The sequence below is a fragment of the Phacochoerus africanus genome, chromosome 4, assembly GCF_016906955.1.
Source record: "Phacochoerus africanus isolate WHEZ1 chromosome 4, ROS_Pafr_v1, whole genome shotgun sequence".
Classification (NCBI taxonomy): Eukaryota; Metazoa; Chordata; class Mammalia; order Artiodactyla; family Suidae; genus Phacochoerus; species Phacochoerus africanus.
In genome coordinates this window covers 30,539,345-30,557,990 of record NC_062547.1, presented here as the reverse complement: position 1 = coordinate 30,557,990, position 18,646 = coordinate 30,539,345, and the positions used below count along the sequence as shown (strand labels likewise).

The following is an 18,646-nucleotide window of genomic DNA, read 5'->3' as shown; positions in this document are numbered from 1 at the left end:
ATGCTTTATGGATAGAAGGATGCCTCCCTTTTTCTTTTTAACTTTTTATTAAAGAAAATTTGAAACAAAAGTAGAAACTGATATAGTGAACTCTTATGTGCTCATCAACCATCATCAGTCATCAAGGAAACAAAACATACAAACTTGAAATAATAATGAATATCATGCAAATGATAGAGAATAATGTGCAATAGAAGGTAAATTGCAGGTGGAGGCTATGAGTACTCTGGATCCTTGGAGAAAGAGATTAATTTGTGCCAAATGGGCAGAGAAGAGAGAAAGAACAGAGTAGAGATGGCATAAGGAATGACTTAGAACTGAGCAGAGTCTGATAGTATAGGAGAGACTAACATGCTTTGATCAGAAGTTTCCTGTTTGTATGTAAAAGTAGTTAAGTTTGGTAAGATGGAGAGGTTTGAGAACCAGGCAATGCACTTTCATACTATTTAGCCAAAAAAATATTTTAGGCTTTGGAATGACAGAATCAAAAATACCTTTACCTTGTCCAAACAAAAATTTTTCCTGTTGTGATTAAAATTCTTTTCTTATTCTTTGCTGTCATGTTCACAAATAGGAGGACATTTCTGGTGACTAAAGAATGAATTGCAAAGAAAAAATTTCTTGTCTCTAATGTAGCTAATTAAAAGGAAGTTCCTGGGCTAGGAGTCAAATTATAGCTGCAGCTGAGGCCAATGCCACAGCCATGGCAACACCAGATCCAAGCCACATCTGCAACCTACACTGCAGCTTGTGGCAACGCTGATCTGACACCCACCGAGTGAGGCCAGGGATCGAACCCACATCCTCACAGAGACAATGTTGGGTTCTTAACCTGCTGAGCCCCACAGTGGGAACTCCCTATCTTGCATTTTACTTGACTTTTCTTCCTAGTATAATCTAGAGAAATATCAATGTTATTATGCATACGGTCACTTGAAATTTGTCTGAAATCACAATACATTGGTTTTTGCACAATTCCAAATCTATGGTATTATTTACACACAGTATTGCTTTACTGTTGTTGTGACAAATGACCACACATTTAGTGGCTTAAACAATAGAAATTTAATCAACTACAAAATAATGCAAAAAAATAAGTAAGTAAAACCACATGTTGGTTAAACATTATGCTACTAAACAACCAATGGATCCCTGAAGAAATCAAAGAAAAAATAAAGCATAGCTAGAGACAAATAAAAAATGAACATGATCCAAAATCTATGGGACGCAGCAAGAGCAATTCAAAGAGGGAAGTTAAAGTGATACAGGCTTACCTCAAGAACCAAAAAAAAAAAAAAAAAAAAAACCAACCTAACCATATACCTAAAGCCCCTAGAGAAAGAAAAATAAACAAAAGCGAAAGTTAGTAGAAGGAAAGAAATCATGAAGATCAAAGCAGAAGTAAGTGAAAGAGAGACTAAAAAAAGATCAATGAATCTAAAAGCTAGTTCTTTGAAAAGGTAAACAAAATTGATAAACCTTTAGCCAGACTCATCAAGAAAAAAAAGGACCCAAATCATAAAAATCAGAAATTTAAAAATTTACGAGTGCCACCGCAGAAATATAAAGGACCATGAGAGACTCACGAGCAACTATACACCAGTAAAACGGACAGCTTAGAAGAAATGAACAAATTCTTAGAAGGTTCAATCTTTCAAGACTGACTCAGGAAGAAATAAAAATATGAACAGACCAATTACCAGTACTGAAATTGAATCCATAATTTAAAAATTCCCAAAAAACAAAAGTCCAGAACCAGATGTCTTCACAGGAAAATTCTACCAAACATTCAGAGGGAGGTTTTAGATCTATCCTTTTAAAACTATTCCAAAAATTTGCAGAGAAAGGAACACTTCCAAATTCATTCTGGGAGGCCACCATCACCCTGATATCATAACCAGACCAAGAAATCACACAAAAAAGAAAATTACATGCCAATACCAATGATGAACATAGAAGAAAAAATCCTCACCAAAATACTAGCAAACCAAATGCAACAATATGTTAAAAGGACCATACACCATGAACAAATGGGATTTACCCCAGAAGGCAAGGATTTTTCAATAATCACAATCAATGTGATATACAACATTAACAAACTGAAGAAAAAGCTTTTTTTTTTTTTTGTCTTTTTTGCTATTTCTTGGGCCACTGCTGTGGCATATGGAGGTTTCCAGGCTAGGGGTCGAATTGGAGCTGTAGCCACCAGCCTGTGCCAGAGCCACAGCAACGCGGGATCTGAACCAAGTCTGCAACCTACACGACAGTTCATGGCAACGCCGGATCGTTAACCCACTGAGCAAGGGCAGGGACCGAACCCACAACCTCATGGTTCCTAGTCAGATTCATTAACCACTGCGCCACGATGGGAACTCCAGAAAAATCTTTTGATTTCTCAATAGATGCAGAAAAAGCCTTTGATAAAATTCAGCATCCATTTATGATTTTTAAAAAAACTCTCCAGAATGTGGGCATAAAGGGAAACTACATCAACATAATAAAAGCCATATATGACAAACCCACAGCTAACATCATACTCAGTGGTGAAAAACTGAAAGAATTTCCTCTAAGATGAAGAACAATACAAGGGTGCCCACTCTTGCCACTTTTATTCAACATAGTTTTGGAAGCCCTAGCCACATCAATCAGAGAAGAAAAAGAAATAAAAAGAACTTAAATTGGAAAAGAAGCAGTAAAACTGTCACTGTTTTCGGATGACATGATACTATGCATAGAAAATCCTAAAGATGCTACCAGAAAACTACTAGACTTCAATAAATTTGGTAAAGTTGAAGGATACAAAATGAGCATACAGAAGTCTGTTGCATTTCTATACGTTAACAATGACATAGGGGAGGCAGTCCATGTGCCATCACATCAAAGGGAATAAAATACCTCAATAAATCTACCTGGAGAAGCAGGGGACCCATACTCCGGAAACTGTAGAATGCTGATGGGAGAGGTTGGGGGTGATGCAGACAGTTGGAAAAATATGCCATATTCTTGGACTAGAAGAGTCAATATTATTAAAATGAACATTCTACCCAAGGCAGTCTACAGATTCGGTGCAGTCCCTGTCAAATTACCAATGGCATTTTTCACTAGAACTAGAACAAAAATTTTTTAATTTGTATGGAAACACAAGAGACCCTGTATAGCCAGAGCAATCTTGAGAAAGAAGAACAGAGCTGGTGGAATCAAGCTCCCTGATCTCAAACTATACCACATAATTACAGTCATCAAAACAGTATGGTCCTGGCATAGAAACAGACATGTAGATCAATGAAACAGGACAAAAGCTCAGAAATAAACCCACACACTTATGGTCAACCAATCTATGACAAAGGAGGCAAGAAAACAGTAGAGAAAGGACAGTCTCTTTAATAAGTGGTGCATGGAAAACTGGACAGCAACATGGAAAAGAATGAAATTAAAACAGTCTCTAATGTCATACACAGAAATAAACTCAAAATGGATTAAAGACCTAAATATAAGACCAGATACCATAAAACTCCTAGAGGAAAACAGATCCCTCTTTGACATAAGCCACAGCAATATTTTTTTGAATACATCTCCTAATGGAAATAAAAACAAATAAGATAATTAAATTTAAAAGTTTTTGCACAGCAAAGAAAGCCATAAACAAAATGAAAAGACAACATATGGAATGAGAGAAAATATTTGCCAACAATGTGACAGACAAAGGACTAATTTCCAGAATATATGAACAGCACATACAACTCAATAACAAAAACACAAACAGGAGTTCCTGCTGTTGCAAAGTGGGATAAGAAATGTTTCTGCAGCACTGAGACGTAGGTTCGATCCCCAGCCTGGCACAGTCGGTTAAGGATCCAGCTGCAACATAGGTCACAATTGTGGCTTAGATCTGATCCCTGTCCTGGGAACTCCATATCCATGAGGCTGCCAACAAAGTAAAAAACAAAAACAAACAAACAAACAAAAAACCCACAAACCACCCAGTCAAAAAATGAGCAGAAGACCTCAAGTAGACATTTCTTCAAAGAAGCATACAGATGGCCAACGGGCACATGAAAAGATGTTCAACACTAATTATTACAGAAATGCAAATCAGAATTATAATGAGGTATCACTTCACACCTGTCAGAATAGCCATCATCAAAAAGTCTACAAATAATAAATGCTAGAAAGAGTGTTGAGAAAAAGGAAACTTCCTGAACTGTTAGTGGGAACATAAATTGGTGCAACAACTATAGAGAACAATATGAAGTTTCCTTTAAAAATAGAGTTACCGAGTTCCAATAGACCTCGTGGCGGAGACCAGAGCTCCCTCTCAGAGGGGAGCTGAGGAGCGCGGCCCAGAGGACAGTCCACAGCAGGGGCTGCAGCCGCATCACCCCCGGGGTCTGGTTTAGTCTGGCCCGGCCTGTCCCGGCCCGCTTCGCAGTCGCGGCGAGAAAGGTACAAAGTGCAGAGGAGGGGGGGGTGGGGGGACTTTGCTGGTAGGGGGGTGGGGTGCCGACACACAGGCCCACCCTCCAGATAACTTTCCACCAATGGGGGCGCGTCTTCGCCTCTTCAGTCAAAGCCAACTCTGATTAACCTTCTGTGCACCGTGGCGCATCGCCCGCTTACCAAACTCTCGCTAAGGCTGGACTGCATTTCGAGAGGGCGGCGTGGAGGGGCTTAGTTCACTGTCTAGGAGTTGTTTTAGGGAGGTCGTGTCTTTCATGTCTGTATTACTACTGAATAGAAAACCCTATTAAATCTTTGGAATATTTAAAAAAAAATTAAAAAAATTAAAATAGAGTTACCGTATAATCCTGTAATCCCACTTCTGAGCATATATCCAGAGAAAACTATAATTCGAAAAGATACATGTCCCTAGTGTTCATAGCAGCACTATTTACCATAGCCAAGACATATAAGCAGCCTAAATGTCCATTTACAGATGACTGGATAAAGAAACTGTGGTACATATATACAATAGAATATTATTCAGCCATAAAAAAGAATGGCATAATGCCATTTGAAGCAACATGGATGGACCTAGAGATTATAAATTAGGAAAGTCAGATATAAAAAGGCAAATAACATCGCTTTTATGTGAAATCTTTAAAAAATGATACAATTGAACTTATTTACACAATAGAAGTAGACTCACGGACATTGAAAACAAATTTAAGGTTACCATTGGGGAAAGGGAGAGATAAATTAGGAGTTTGAGATTAACATGTACACACTACTGTATATAAAATAAGTAACCAATAAGGACCTACAGTATAGCACAGGGAACTGCACTCAATATCTTGTAATAACCTATAATGGAAAAGAGTCTGAAAAAAGAATACACACACATATACACACACACACATATATACATACACACGTGTGTGTATATATACATATATATGTGTGTTTTTTATAACTGAATCCCTTTTAAAAAATAAAAATTAAATCAACATAACAAAAAAAGTTCATTCTTCCAATCTAAAGGTGGAGTTGAAGGGGGTGGGTCTTTCCATTTGTTTGTGTCTTCAATATCTTCATCCCTCTCCTGCGTTTTTCAGTGTTTAGATTTTTTGCCACCTTGGTTGAATTCATTACTGGATATTTTACTGTTTTTGATGCTGTTGTGAACGGGATTGTTTCCTGAATTTATCTTTCAGAGAGTTGTGTGTTGATTTATTAAAATAAAACTGACTTTTGTATATTAAAAATAATACAAATTTATTTTCTTATAGTTCTGGAGGACAGAAATCCAAAATGAGTCCCACAGGGCTAAAATCATGGGATCAGGAGGGCTGAGTTCCTTCTGGAGGCTCTTAGAGGAGAATCCATTTTTCTTGCCTTTTCCAGCTGCTAGTTGCCCCCTGCACTCCTTAGCCCATGACCCCATTCCTCCATCTTCAAAGCCAGAAACATTGGACTGAGTCCTCTTATACTGTCATCCCTCTGGTTCTCTTGTCTACCTCCCCCTTTCACTTTTGAGGATGCTTGTGATTACATTGGGCCACTGGGAGAAACCTGGGTAATCTCCCTAGTTTGGGGGGTAACTGATTAGCAACCTTAATATCATCTGTAACCTTAATCCCCCTTTGCCATGTAAAGTTACATATTGCAGATTCTGGGGATTAGGATATAGACATCTTTGAGGGACCATTCTGTCTCCCATACTTTTCTTTCATATTTGCTCATCAGTAGATAGACCACAGAGATTGATAGATCATAGAGACAGAACTATTTCATTGGCTCAAAAAGAAATTCTTTCTCTAATTTAAAATAAACTAATAGTTATCATTAAGCTGACTCTGAAAGACAAAAATCTTAATTGCACAAATATAAGCATTTTTACAAAATTGTATACTAAAATCATTGTATACAGTGGCCCCAAAAATTATGTTTCAAAGAAATGAGTAAGCAGCTGGCATTTTTTGAGTATTTACTATGTGGCAAACATTATAATAAATATTTTAGAGATATTATTGCCTTTTAATATTTAAGCACTCCTATAATTAAGTGTATTTTCCTACATTTAATAATAAGGAAGCTGAAGCAGGAAGACTTTAGGTATTTCCCAGATGATACTCAGAGGGACTTTGTACTACACCATGCTGAATTTTGTAAAGCATCAGTTGTATCCATTAATCGAGAAACTTATTTGAAGTTCCTTGGTGGCTCAGCATTTTAAGGATCCAGCATTGTCCTTGCAGTGACTTGGGTCACTATTGTAGTACAGATTCAACCCCTGGCCTGAGAACTTTTGCATGCATGCTGGAAGGAAGGGAAGAAGGGAGGGAGGGAGAGAGGGGAGGGAAAAGGGAACAAAGAAAAGAAAAAAACTTTTTTCAGTATTGATTAGGATTGAGGCATTCAAAGTATTATGAAATCAACAAGCAAGTAGGAAACAATCTCTGCCTTCAAATAATTTACAGTCTAGCTGTAGAAATAAGGCAAAAATGCATAGGAAAAATAGTGTAGCACAGTGTTTTAAGCATGGATTTGGACATCCTTGGTTTAGAACCTCTGCTCTTTTACTACTTAATCTTTTACTATATAGGAGACTTGGTTTCCTTTCCTGCCTCATAGGGTTGTAACACAGATTAACTGTACATGAAACTACTTAGCCCAGGATCTGGCACGTACCAAGCACTCAGTAAGTGATAGCTGCTATTATTGTAATACAATTCTAACAGTACAAGGGCTGAGTTAATGATTACTCAGAGGATATATGAGTTCAACAGAAGAAAAGCTAATTGTCAGATGAGTGATTTCATGTTAAACTTGCAGGTATATATGTGAGGATTTCTCGTATTTATGAATATCATGAGTGGCAGTACAGTGTAGTCGTTAAGTGCATGAAGCTCTGGGAAAGAATGCCTAGTTTCAATTTCCACCTCTTCACTAATTTGTCTATGCCTCAGTTTCCAACTTTGTAAAATAGAGATGAATATAGTACCTATATCATAGAGCTGATGAGAGGATTAAATGAATATGCAAAATGCTTAGAATATCAGGCATGTAAATGATTAAATGAATCTGGCATTAAATGAATATACAAAATACTTAGGAAAGTATCTGGCATGTAAGTACCACGTAAGTGTTATTATCAGTATCAAGGATATACTTCTTATAGCCCATCTTCAGTGATCTATTGTAGTTGACAGCAATCATAAAGAATGGATTGTAGGCTCACTTTCCCACAGCTGTATAGGTGATTTGCACAGCTGGACAGTATAACCAGTAGGATGGACATTGAGCAAGGACATATATGCCTACAACATACTTGGCAATATGCTTTGAGTAATACAAAATGACACACACTCTCAATTTCTATAAACTTCTCTGCCTAGATAAGGAGATAAACTGATGATAGATAAAACAGAGAATGCGTACTAAAGTGAGAGTAAACTGACTCCAACTGCAGTAGGAATTCAGAGAAAAGAGCAATCATTACGGAGCCCATTACCTTCCTGAAGATAGTAGGACTTTAAGTAGGCCTGGAGATACGGGTGTGATTTTATGCACTGGTGAGAAGATAATGGCAATTCTGAATATAAGAAACTGCCCCAAAACTGAAGATTCAGGCCTCTTTTATTCTAACCTTTCTCCCCAACTTTTACATAAACAATTGCAAAGAAAGGAAGAAGTGAATGAGGAGGCCAGGAATGCCATAATTTATGTAATCGTAAATAAGTACTTGTTCTATTGAAGTGATTTAAGAATAAGAAATCCATTGCCAAAATTTAGGGGTTCCAGGAACTTGAGAGGAAAAAATGTCTTTATTTTTACTAACTTCCCACTGAAATTTAGTATTTTCTTAATTACAAATATTGGCAACAAGCCACAGTAGCATTGGCAATAACCATGGCTTCTTCAATAGAAATAACATATTTTTTTACATAAGTTTGTAGCTATGCAGATATCTCAAAATATCATTTTATAGATAGACCTCTCCTTTGGTGGATATTAAGCCCACTGCTATTCTTGTTTTTTGAGTTAATAAAAATAAAGTGCAGATATTGCTAGATCAAAGATGTTTTTTATTTGATAACATTTCAGTGTAATTTGTCTCCTTTATAATCTAATGTATTTTATTTTATACATTTAAAAGCATTATTCTGAAAAGATGCTCATTACTTTGTAATAACCTATATGGGAAAAGAATCTGAAAAAGAATGGATATACGTATAATTGATTCACTTTGCTATATACCTGAAACTAACCCAGCATTTAAGTCAACTATGTATACTCCAATAAATTTTTTAATAAATACAGCAAAATCTGGATGAATCAACAACAACAAAAAGCATTATTCTGAAAAGGAGTTCATTGGCTTTACCACTTTGCCAAAGGAATTCATGGCACTGGGCCAGTGCTTCTGTTTATGGATCTGGAAATTATATTAGTTTTTTTTTTTTTTTTTTTTTAGTAACCATATCCATAGTTGACTCATTGAGCTTACTGTCAACTAAAATTCCTTTTTCACATGTTAGTTTAGGCTTTATTTATTCCCTAATATAGGTAAGTAGCATTACTACCCCACCAGGGGTTGGAACTAATTGACAAATATCATGAAATTATTACAGCAGTTTTATAAATTTTTTTACATACTTTACTACAGAACTATATTAACTTCCTGAGGTATTATTTTACAAGATATTGTCACCCTATTTTCATAAGTTACAATTTTTTTTCTGATATGAATTTTAAGATATACTCTCTTAGCAACTTTCAAATGTGCAGTACAGTATCATTAACTACAGTCATCATGCTATACATTACACCCCCAGAACTTATATATCTTATAACTAGAAATTTGTACTTTCAACCACCTTCACCCATTTCCCCCACATCCTACCCCTTGCCTCTGATAATCACCAGTCTATTCTTTATCTTTCCATAAGTTCTGGTTTTTGCATTCCACATATAAATGAGGTCATACAGTAGTTCTCTTTTTCTGTCTGACTCATTTCACTTAGCAATGAGTTTAAATGCCTTTAAAGTCAATCTGTGTCACAAATTGCAAAATTTCTTTAGCCGAATAACATTCCTTTTTGTATATATGCCACATGTTCTTCATCCGTCATCCATCAGTGGACATTTAGGTACATCACATAAGATAGGGACTGTTTCCAGGTCTTGGCTATTGTAAAAAATGTTTCAGTGAACACGGGAGTAAAGCTATCTCTTTGAGATAGTGACTTCATTTCCTTTGAATATATACCCAGAAGTCGAATTGCTGGATCATGTGTTAGTTCGGTATTTTATTTTTGGGAGGGACCTCCACAATGTTCTCCATAGTGACTGCACCTATTTATATTCCCACCAACAGTGCACAAGAGTTCCCTTTTTCCTGTGCCCTTGCCAACATTTGTTATCTCTTATCTTTTTTGATGGCAGCCATTTTAATAGGTGTGAAGTGGTATCTCATTGTCGTTTTGATATGCATTTCCCTGATGATTAGTGATATTGAGTAACTTTTCATCTACCTGTTGGCCATTTGTATGTCTTTATTATTTGGGAAAATGTCTCCAGTTCCTCTGCCCATTTTTAAATCAGAATGTTTAGGTTTTTTTGCTTTTGAATTGTATGAATAGTTTATATATTTTGAATATTAGCCTCTTGTCAGGTAGATGATTTACAAACATTTTCTCCCATTTTGTAGGTTGCATTTTCATTTTCTGGATAGTTTTCTTTCTCTGCAGAAGCTTTTTGGTTGTGTTTATTTGTTTATGGCCACACCCACAAGATATGGAAGTTCCCAGGCCAGGGGTCAAATCCGAGACCCAGCTGTGACCTACACCACAGCTGCAGCAATGCCGGATCCTTAACCCACTGCACCACAGCAGGAACTCCAGCTTTTTGGTTTAATGTTGTCCCACTTGCTTATTTTGCTTTAAGTGCCTTTGCTTTTAGTGTCAGATCTCAAAAATCTTTGCCAAGATCAGTATAAAGGACCTTGCCCCCTATGTTTTCTTCTAGTAGTTTTATGGTTTCAGGTATTATATTCAAGTCTTTAATCCATTTTGTTGATTTTTGTGTATCACATAGGATAGGGACTAGTTTCAATCTTTTGCCTATTGCTCTCCAATTTCTCCAGCACCATTTATTGAAGAGGCTATCCTTCCCCCATTGCACATTCTTGGCTCCTTTATCAAAAATTAATTGATCATATATGTGTGGATTTATTTCTGGCCCCTCTACTCTGTTCAAATGCTCTTTGTGTCTGTTTTTATGCCAATACCATGTTTTCGTTACTATAGTTTTACAGTATGGTTTGAAATCAGAAAGTGTGATTCCTCCATCTTTGTCCTTCTTTCTCAAGATTGCTTTGACTATTTAGCATCCTTTATGGTTTAATGCGAAGTTAGGATTATTTGTTCTGTTCTGTGAAAAATGCTATTGAAGTTTTCGTAGAGATTGCATTTAATCTGTAGACTGCTTTGGATAGTATGGACATTTTAACAATATTAATTTTTCCAATCCATGAGCATAGAAAGTGTCATTCCATTTATTTGTGTCTTCTTCAGTTTGTTTCTTCAATGTCCTATAATTCTCAATATATAGAGCTTTCATTTTCTTGATTAAATTTATTCCTAGGTGTTTATTCTTTGTGATGCAGTTGTAAAGGGATTTTTAAAAATTTCTCTTTCTGATACTTTGTCATTAGTGCATAAAAATGCCACTGATTTCTATGTATTGATTTTGTATCCTGCAGTTTTACTGAATTGATTTATAGAACATTCTAGCAGTTTTTTTGGTAGAGTCTTAAGAGTTTTCCATATATAATAGGCCATGTGAAAATATAGACAATTTAACTTCCTTCTTTTTCATTTGGATGCCTTTTATTCCTTTTTCTTGCCTAACTGCTCTGGCTAGGACTTCTAGTACTGTTTTGAATAAACATGGCAAGGGTGGATAGTCTTGTCTTGTTCCAATCTTAGAGGATACAATTTTCACTTTCCAACATTAAGTATGATGTTACTTGTCATGTATGCTCTCTACTCTTTGGAAGTGTTGTCACTCTGTACCTATTTTACTGAGAGGCCTTTTTTTTTTAATCATGAATTGAATTTTGAAAAATGCTTTTTATGCATCTGTTGAAATGATCATATAATTTTTATCCTTCATCATATTAGAATGTGTGGTTTATTGCATTGATTAATTTATCAATGTTGGATCATCCTTGTATTCCTAGAATAAATTCCACTTGATCATGATGTATAATCCTTTTAATGTATTTTCTATATGCAGATGTCTTGCCAAACAAAAATTATATATTCCTTTTAAAAACAGTGATGTTTCTTGGTTTATTTTGTAGGGTAGGAGATAGAAAAGGGCTGTTCTGATTATTATAGCTGTGTAACAAACCACTCCGAAGCTTAGTGATATAAAAAATTAATTTCATTACATTCAAGGTTTCTATGGGTCAGAAATTTGAACAGGACACAGCAGTTATGCTCCATGTATGAACTGTGCCATGATGTCTAGGTTCTTAGCTGAAAAAAATTGATGACTAAAGGTAGGAATCAACTAGGAGCATCTTCACTCATGTTTCCAGTGGTACATGCTGGCCATCAGCTTGGAGTTCAGTTGAGGCTGTACTTGGGAGCATGTGTGCATAGGCTTTCCATGTGACCTGGTCTTTCCCACAACATGGTAGCCTCTTCTTACATGGTGGTTGAACTGATTGGATAGCAGGTCAGAACTCCAAAAGCAAAAACAAGAGAGAAACTGCTTGGCCTTTACTGTACTCTCTTCCCTGAAGAGAGTACATTTACTGTACTCTCTTCCCTGAAGAGAGTACATTTACTGTACTCTCTTCCCTGAAGCAGTCACAAGGCCACCCAGATTCAAGGGGAGAAGGATTAAACCTGCCGCTTGATCATACTGTTTAAGAGCATGTGGAAATTTAAAAAAAAAAAAAAAAAAAAGAGCATGTGGAATAGTTGATGCAATGCAATTACCTTTGGAAAATATAATCTATCTTTACAAACAGATGCAAAGCTGTTGTAGTTTAAAGAATTTCAACCCATAATCTGCCGTGACAGTTTTGGTGGAATGATTATAGATGAAACGTCATTTGTCCAGATATCTCAGATTTGAGTTGAGGTTTATAATTGATATCTATTATCCTTATAAAAATACTGTTCTCTGTTATTCTGGTAATAAACTAAGTCTGTTAGAATCAGGGAAGTGTCTTTCTCTTTTCCAAATCTGAAATTTTTATTTTTCCAAAACTTGTAGCTATCTGTATTTATCAGCAGAAGATCTAAAAACCACAAGTGTTAGCTGACATATATAATAATAGTAGAGGTAAAAAAAAAAAAAATTCCATATCTTCTCCACTAAAAGTTTTGATGTATAAAGGAAACATAAGGGTGAATTATACAATACATGAATTATAGTACAATAAATCCTTTTTTAAAGAAAAGGAACCATATGTAAATATTGATTTCTAGTTAATGATACGCATGCCAAAGTGATTAAAGTGTACTGATGTCAGCAGCTTACTTTAAAATTCATCAAAAATAAAGTGGATTGGAAGATGGATGTTTTTAAAAGTGATAAAGCAAGTATAGAAAAAGTTTAATTGTACAGTTTAGGTATATGAGTACTCCGTTAAAAAAAAATAAAATTCTTTCAACCCTTCTATATGTTTGAATTTCTCACCATAAAATATTGGGAAAAATCAGAAGATACCACTACATAAGCATTAGGATGACCTTAAAGAGTGCGGGGTTGTTTTTGTTTCAAGTATCCTCGTCACTAAAAGTTCTGACATAGTTTTGATGAAATGGATTAAGTTATATTAACTCCTACATCACCATTTTTATTCAAGTAATTGGACAATTACTTGGTAATAGAGAAAGTGTAAAGGAAGAGTTAGACAGAAACCTCAGCACAGTTCTGTGACTACAAAGTCAGAAACCTTCAAGACAAATAATTATAATTAACCCAATTTGTCCCTGGAGAAACTAACCCTCTAAACTTAAAGTGTAAACAGAGTATGATCTCCATTTCAAATGTGGTTTGCCCTGCTCAAATCTTACACCTCTTTTTTTCCTCTCCAGCCAATTACTTTTCATTTTTTCCTTCTCTTTGACCCCAGCAATATGTTCCCTGTTTACATTATTCATGGAATCATGAAGGGTCACTATTGTCTGCCCAATCCCAAAATAGTCTGGCACTTCTTCAAATTGTTTTGCTTGAGTTGTACTGAAGTGGTAACCCGCTGACGCAGGCACACAGGCCAGTACTCTTGTGCTCCAGACAGGAAAAAAAAGAAAAAAAAAGATAAAAGGAGTGAAAGTATCTTTTAGTTGCTAAGCAAAAGAGTAGTTGGTAAGGAATGGTAAAACTTGAGCATTTAAGTCCATGGTAAAATTTTGGGCTTACTAAGACTTGTATACTTTAACTGAGCCTAGTACTAACTATTCTGTTGAGGTCCTTGAGAACAATTTGAACATTAAAATGCCCTTCTTAGGTATCCACCAGTGACTGGTACCAGCTGCGACATGCTGTGCAAAACTCTTGCACTTAAGAACCATAAGCAGCATAGCTAGGAAGAAAAGTTGGAGAGGACACCAAGGCATGAGCAGATTTGCACTGCAAGATAAAGCAAAAAGAAAATAAGTGCCAAGGACCAGATGGAATGAAATCATGTTCCCCTGGCTCTCCTGCCCAGCCTGAGAAGCCAGGCCAGGGGAGTTTGTGATCACCGTACAGGAATGGGGGCTACTGCTCAGGGCTAAGCTGCTCCCTCAGTCAGAATTGCTATTCTATATGCTTCTTACTCCCAATTTTGTATGTAGTCTTGGATTCTTACCTGAAACTTGGCCGCTTTGGACGCTGACTCCTATTTTGTTCTGCTCAAGACTTTCACTTCCAAGTACACATTCAGGCTTTGTTTGCCCAGGTTTGTTGTTCATGTGGTTGAATGCTATCCCTGGAAAGATGTACTGTGGAGCTAGTATGAAGTCAGTGACTTGCCTTCAGCATTCATAAGGAAGTTCTAAAGTTTCTGTTTGAGGACTTTGACATGTCAGCATGTGCAAGCCTAGTCTAATGCCAAAATGCCTTATGCCAAGAGGCTTCTTTTGATCTTGTTGTGCAAGATTTTCCTTGTGGCCATTAACCTGTTGCCATAAAAAGAAGCAAAGTTATAAGATGATGGCCTGTGACATAGGTTGTAGGCACAAGTATAATTAGTACTGTACCACAACACTTCTTTTGGTCTGTTATGATTTTTAACCATATTGGCTGTTTTAAGAAATCTGTTTTCTAAAACTGTGCATTCAACTCCTGATTTTCCATTCAACCCAAGATGATGCCTCCCTACTGCTCAGCTGGAATCTGGACTTGCCTGCTTTCATTCAACACACTTTTGAACCAGTAGCAAGTCTTCTTGTGGGGAATATTTGGGGTAGCAAATTCTAATTTGGCAGCACCCTGGGGACATTAATCAATCAGAAAATATAAATGAGCAAATCATTTCTCAGAGCAAATGGTTTGATTGAGAATAATACTGAAACGAAGCCATCAAAATGCTGACCAAATTAAAAACACAGGTACAATTCATAAGATCCATAGTACTCTTGGTTTTGTTTTTAGGTGTTTTTATTAGGCTTGATCTTTCAGCCTTTATGATTTAAGTAATTGGCAATAACTTATCAACTATTCTAATGCTGATTAGGTCACTTTTAGTACTTGCTCCCAGGCTGACAGCATAGCCCTTTCCATTGCTTTCCTCACTTCTCACTTTTATTATATGCCCTCAGCCGGACACACAGCCCCATTGCCAGCAGCTTCCACAATATGTTGTTGTGGAAAATACTGATTCAAATTTTGAGTGAAAAAGTATACTTAAACTGTAATTTATATCATTATCATGATCTAAACATACATAGCATTTCAAATATTTAGATGACTGAAATATTCCTCAGATACAAAGCACACTTATCCACATTAGCCATCGGAAGTAAGAGAAAACCTCCCACAGGACACTGTTAAACTATTATTATTTGTTGTTGTTTGTTTGCAGTGCTTATTCTTTTGTCCAAAACGCTAATGATTAAGGCTTGAGAATTCAAGAAAGAGACAGTGCTTGATTTGGATTAAAGAAAGTGGCAGTCTTGAAAATAATGAGCTAGTGTGAGTTTTTATAAAGTGGAGTCATTCATTTTAAAATTCATGTATGGTGTTTACAGTTACCATTGTCTATATTCAGATAGTTTAATAACCTGCCATCTGTGACTTCTCAGTGATAATGCCTAATAAAAATGCCTATTTTAAAAACCTTCTATGGAAGAAATAAGCCTTGCAGGCAGGACAGGCCGCATAATTTTTAAGACCCAAGGAAAATAGAAATATGGAGCCCCTTATTCAAAACACCAGAAAAGGTGCCATTAAAGGTACTAAAACATGAAGGTTTTTTCTTGCTTCTGTGGTCTCTTTCTCAATCTGTAATGGTATTTGCATTTGCTAATTTAGTCTTGCTCCTTCAGGCATATGGTATTCTCAGAGCACAGATTCCCACAGCCCCCAGGGTTCCTGTTGCTCGAGGTACCAGCAGCCAATCAGAAATCAGGTTTTCCCTCCTCCAGCCACCAGACTGAGACCCTGAGCCTTGGCCAGAGGTGGGGAAGTAAGCCAGGCATCTCCCTTCCCCATGCCCCTCTGCCCCAAGCCACACCAGATGGGGGCTGCAGCCTCCATACTGGAACAGAACAGCTACCTAGATCAGAGGTGGACAAGAAGCTTGCACCTGCCCAGTGCCCACCAAATGCTCTAATGTGCTGCCAAGCCTGGGCAGGACAGCTGCCTCCATGTCCCTACCTCATCACCAGTGGGTCCCCTAGTCATGTTCCTTCTCCTACATCTCTTTTCCCATAAAGTAGATTCCTTCATTAGATCCACTTAGCATAGAATTCCATTATTATGAATTAAGCATCTTATGTATCATTGAAGTGAAACCCTACAGGCAGGAAATGTAAACCCATATTGAAACAGCTCTCCAATATTCTATAAAATTTTTTAAATTGTTATGACAGAATTTCTGGTTGATTTCAGTGAGACAGCTGATACACTGTAAGATAATTTATTAGCATTAGAACTTATTGAGTTCTTATTTCTCTTTGAGTACTTATTTCTCTTTGAATTCCATGTGTCTAGCCTGGTGCCTTATACTGTGCCCCACCCCAAGATGTCATGGGGTACATGCCATCCCCAACCCTTCCCACACCCATTCTCAGGAGCACCCTGCCTGAATGGGGCAAAGAGCAACAACATCCCCTGCGGAGGGAGGTCAAAGAGCTGGAGGCCAGGAGGAGGAGACTGCACAGCAGTAACCATCCCGCTATGCATGCTCCATTGTCTCACCAGACCTGACCTACAGAACACAAAATCAAAGATAGAATTATTAAGAATCTCAAGGCAGCGGTCACAGAATTAAACCACAAGCACTGAACCCTTCTGTGTGACATCTATGAAGCTGCCTACAAGCTAAACCAAATCTACCCATAAAATAATGATAGCTAACGTCTGTTATGCCAGGCACTGTTCTAAGCACTTTACAGGTATTATTAATTCATTAATCCTCAGGGGAAAAAAAATGTATGATGTATGTCCCATCATTATCCTCATCTTACAGATGAAATAACTGATATCCAGGGTCACTCTGTAATAAAGGGTACATTGAAGTTTCAAACCCAGGCAGTCTGGCTCCCAGAGAGCCTTAGTGGAGAACTAAAAGAGTAAATAACTGGAACATTCACTCAAAAAGCAAATCATATTTGTCAACACTGTGCAGTGTTGGTGGATTTGTCTTAAATCAAATTTCTAGAAGGTAAAGTCCTGATTGATTGCAGGTACCTTGGGTATTCTCTGCTAACAGGCTGTTACCTGGGTCTAGTTAGAATATGGAAAGCAACTATCAAATAAATAGGCTTCTCTAGAAAGCAGCAGGGATTCGTGGATACTCCTAGAATTGTAATGTTTTAAAACCTTCCATCAGTTCCTGCTGTGGCGCAAAGGGATCAGCAACATCTCTGCAGCCCTGGGACACAGGTCCCATCCCAAGCCTGGCACAGTGAGTTAGGGATCCAGCATTGCCACAGCTGCAGTGTAGGTTGCAACTGCAGCTCAGATCTGATCCCTGTCCCAGCAACTCCATATGTCACAGGGTGGCCAAAAAAGAAAGAAAAAAACCCTTTCCATAAATGTCTACTCTAATCCTCAACCCCAATTGTCCTACCCAGGGTTATGCAGCCAATTAATGACAGAGCTGGGCCTCAAATCTCTTTGCCCCGGAAAAGGAAATGGAAAGATAGTTTGTCAGGCACCTCTGTTCTATTCTTGGTACATGCTTAGACCCTCCCCCCCCCACTTCTTGAGAAAGCAGAACACGGAAAAAAAGTATGCAGGGCAGGGAGAAAGGGGAGTGTCAACCAACATCTACCTTAATGCTGACGTTATTTTCACTTTTTCTCCATTATTAAAGGTGATTTCATGTTTCTTTCTGTAAAACTACCAATGTTGACTGTAGCCATTTCGTCTTAATCGGAGTTGCTGTTATAAAATCTTTGATGTGTTTGTGGGAGAAGGTGAGCGTGACATCTTACTCCTCCGCCGTCTTGATCCTTCCCCCTATAGAATCTTGACATTATAATGGAGAAATTGCTGGGTCAATTTGCCTAGCCTATCTCTCCAAATTAGGAGAATCCAAAGACAGTATGCAATTCAATTCCTTGATGCCTATGCCTCCAAGTTGCCAACAAGATGAATCCCAATAACCCTCATTAACTTTATTTGTGGAGCTTTCAACTGACCAGGCAAGAGGCCATGACTGTTACTTCCTCCACAGACTTTCTTTTCCTCCAAAGTATAGTTTGACACCATAGAAAAACATGCGATAACAGCCAAGGGTAGCCTGTTTGTTTCACCAGTTGATTGAGGAATCTTAATTCAGGAGGTATAGAATACACATTAAACAGTTTTATTTGCTGTCGTGGTAGCTTTCAACTGGCTTTGTCAAAACTTTTCCTGTCCCTTAGGTATATCTTCATATTAAACAACTTGGGGGCCTTTTTTTTTTTTTAATTAAAACTCGGTATTGTTTAAAACTTTAGTCTCAAATGCAGTTTTGGTGGGTGTTTCGGTT

General features: G+C 37.2%; 1 protein-coding gene across 1 annotated transcript in view; it reads left to right on the top strand.

Moving 5' to 3' along the window:
* The window catches only part of ELP4 (elongator acetyltransferase complex subunit 4), a 175,755-nt gene extending 157,710 nt beyond the window's left edge, over window positions 1–18,045 (top strand). Inside the window, exons 10-12 of the mRNA XM_047774605.1 lie at window positions 4,288–4,443; window positions 16,660–16,831; window positions 17,987–18,045. Of these exons, the coding sequence (XP_047630561.1) occupies window positions 4,288–4,443; window positions 16,660–16,831; window positions 17,987–18,045 (387 nt within the window). The remainder of the gene's footprint in view (window positions 1–4,287; window positions 4,444–16,659; window positions 16,832–17,986) is intronic.
* Window positions 18,046–18,646: the final 601 nt, after the last annotated feature.